This window comes from Amblyomma maculatum, chromosome 6 (assembly GCF_055883805.1).
Source record: "Amblyomma maculatum isolate TAMU_Amacu chromosome 6, ASM5588380v1, whole genome shotgun sequence".
NCBI lineage: Eukaryota > Metazoa > Arthropoda > Arachnida > Ixodida > Ixodidae > Amblyomma > Amblyomma maculatum.
In genome coordinates this window covers 34,214,436-34,217,113 of record NC_139349.1, presented here as the reverse complement: position 1 = coordinate 34,217,113, position 2,678 = coordinate 34,214,436, and the positions used below count along the sequence as shown (strand labels likewise).

The 2,678-nt window shown below is 45.6% G+C and overlaps 1 protein-coding gene across 1 annotated transcript in view; it reads right to left on the bottom strand.

Annotated features, from left to right (window-relative positions):
* Positions 1 to 646: 646 nt before the first annotated feature.
* LOC146185469 (uncharacterized) overlaps positions 647 to 2,678 on the bottom strand; it is an 8,656-nt gene continuing 6,624 nt past the window's right edge. The window contains exons 4-5 of the mRNA XM_084607829.1: positions 1,767 to 1,943; positions 647 to 826 (exon numbers count right to left, since the gene is read on the bottom strand). Of these exons, the coding sequence (XP_084463955.1) occupies positions 647 to 826; positions 1,767 to 1,943 (357 nt within the window). The remainder of the gene's footprint in view (positions 827 to 1,766; positions 1,944 to 2,678) is intronic.

Below are 2,678 nucleotides of genomic sequence, written 5' to 3'. Positions count from 1 at the left end.
AGAGGTCCCGGAAAGTTTGAGTTCTCTCACCCTTTCATCTGAAACAAAAACGTTGATGCCTAAATCCAAACGTGCACATATCCTCGGGTCTGGTGACGTCAGTGCCAGGTCATGTTAGCTGTCAGCACATCTAGCTCCCACAGGTACACCTGTAATGTTCTACTCGACACTAGAATTTCTGAAGAAAGGGGCCTTGAAGTATCCCTTGAAACCTGCTGTCTACACAAACAGTATTGTAATACGCAGTCATCCATAGATACGCAGTCCAGATGGACTGCGTATGTATGGACTCCATGTAGACTCCACGTGTGGAGTCTTGACATTCCGCGGAAAGTATAGTTGCTGGGAATTTCAGCCTAGAGTTGCTTATCTTATACATATGTATGTTAATATAATCAGCATAAAATATTTCAAAGCCGAGCTTCACATTTACAGTAACACTGTCGCGTTGTAGTGCCCCTCCTATATACTCCCACCAAATTGTACGTGGAGGCAACGTCGCACTGCGCTCTCATCTGCACACCCGTTGAAGCTTCACAGAAGTTTTCTGGGAGTCTACGAACAAACTTCTCACTCCCGCCCCACATTTAAAATTGTTGACTACACTGGGGAAAACATGCTAGCGGGAAGCATGCTGCGTCCGCCTTCATTGCGAGTCCCTCTTGATGGTCGTGGCGGTGGGGAAGAAGTCCCAGGAACTGCCGGTGCGCTCGACCATGAGCGACGGCCGGCACGAGTGGCGGTAAAAGTAGAATGCCATCGCCGCCATGGCCAGCACCACGGCGAATGTACAGAGCACCAGCATGCTCAAGATGGCAGTCTTGCCCTGCGCAGGGAAATATAGAGTACGGCTATGGGGTACGCATCCTAAATCGCTGTTGAACTAAGCTATGTTCTCACAAAACTTCACAGAAGATTTCTTGAATTCGAATTCATGGCCTTTGTTGCATTACGGTGATCTTCTCGGTGTTGGTGACAATACACCACAATCTGCAAGCTGCTCTTTGTGCGGAAATGCGATAACAATTCCATAGAGCGCATTATCGAAAAAGAAAAACAGTACAGATGGCGGCAAGACTGAACCAAGATTATTGGAGTCGATGCATTTCTCACCCTTCCAGGCAGGTTAGCAGGGAGTAGGGGGTTCTTAAGGAAAAGATTCATCGGGTCTCCCTTCAAACCCTTTTTACCTATCTTCATCAAATGCTTTTCTGACACATACACCACCGAAGCACTGCTGTAGTACATCACCTACTTTCCAGATCAGAGCAAAGCTTGGCATTATCGGCGCTAATCAATATATATTTCACTCAGTTGTTTCCATGAATGATGACCGCGCTTATGCAGCAGTTGTTTGAACACTTTTACATTCCCCCTATTCGTCTGATACTGGTCTCTCAACCTCTGGAAGCACACAAAGACGTCACATGACGCACATTAAGTTAACTAAATATCCAGCAGAATATGCATTTAAACGTGCATTTTACCAGCCATGTCTAATAAAAAAAGGAGAACCTGTTAACCAAGGACTGACTCGGGCCCTGAGAGCCCGTAGTTAAATCAACTTTAAACGCTTATAAAAGCACCCCTTTTGCTATACACATCTTGCAAACGTCACGACGTGAGAACACAGCGATAGCTCTATGTAGCTAAGCGTACAGAACTGACGCACTCTTTAAAAACTCTAAAAATAAATGTGTGTAGCAGTGGAGGCAGATATTGGAATATATATTCGCAGCTGAACCCTTTAGGGACACAATCTGTACCTGTCTGTCGGTGAGCAAGCGCCTCTGGCATTTGCCGTCCCAGTCGTAGTACTCCTTGGCGCACTTGCATAGGTTGTCCGTGCAGGCGCTGCCCTTAGGGCACAACCGGAACGCGTCGCAGACGCCATTCAAGGATGCATTCTGCGTGCACACTTCGCCGCGGCGCTCGTATGAGTCCTGCAAAATCGGAGAGCCGCGTAGGAAAGGAAGAGCATTAGGGACGTACTCTCTAAATCACATTTTTGTAATTCGGGTCCATTTATTCATTTTGGGGGGCCGCGGCTTTCAAGCGTTCGAGAAAAACGACCGGATCACTGGCTCACTACTGTCGGTAGTGAGCCAGTGGTACGGAGAGGCAACCAGACATAGCCTAAAGGTCCGCTTCAACCAAGCCCTGTGTACTTGAATGCGTAGCCTAGCAGTAGCGCTCCTGAATCGGGATACAAGACTATCGGCTTTGATTTCAGTTTTACTTCCCCATATGAAAGCAGTAACTCGATTTGGCAGCTCCTAAAAGCAAAAGCTTTAGATTTCGCGAGTTTAGCCAATCTCTCATGTCCATTTCTTCTATTGATCGAAACGAGTAAATGTTAAAAATATGGTTGCTAGATATCTTACACCGGCTGGCGAAATTACGGCGAAATCGGAGGAGTAAACGTGTCGAGAATATTACTGATAGAAGTTTTAGTACAGTTAAGAAAGCTTCGATACTGAACCTTGTCTGTGAACACTTACACAAAACTTTGCATGAAGTCAGCCGTGTTCTCAAAACTAAAGTGTGACAGATACTGGGCCATTCCCTTTCTGTGAACCAATAATTATTAGTAATATTATGCAGCATCCGTACTAGTAGTGCATTAAATTAGAAGCATTTGTAAAATCTCTATATACGTAAATGTCTAGTTTATATTT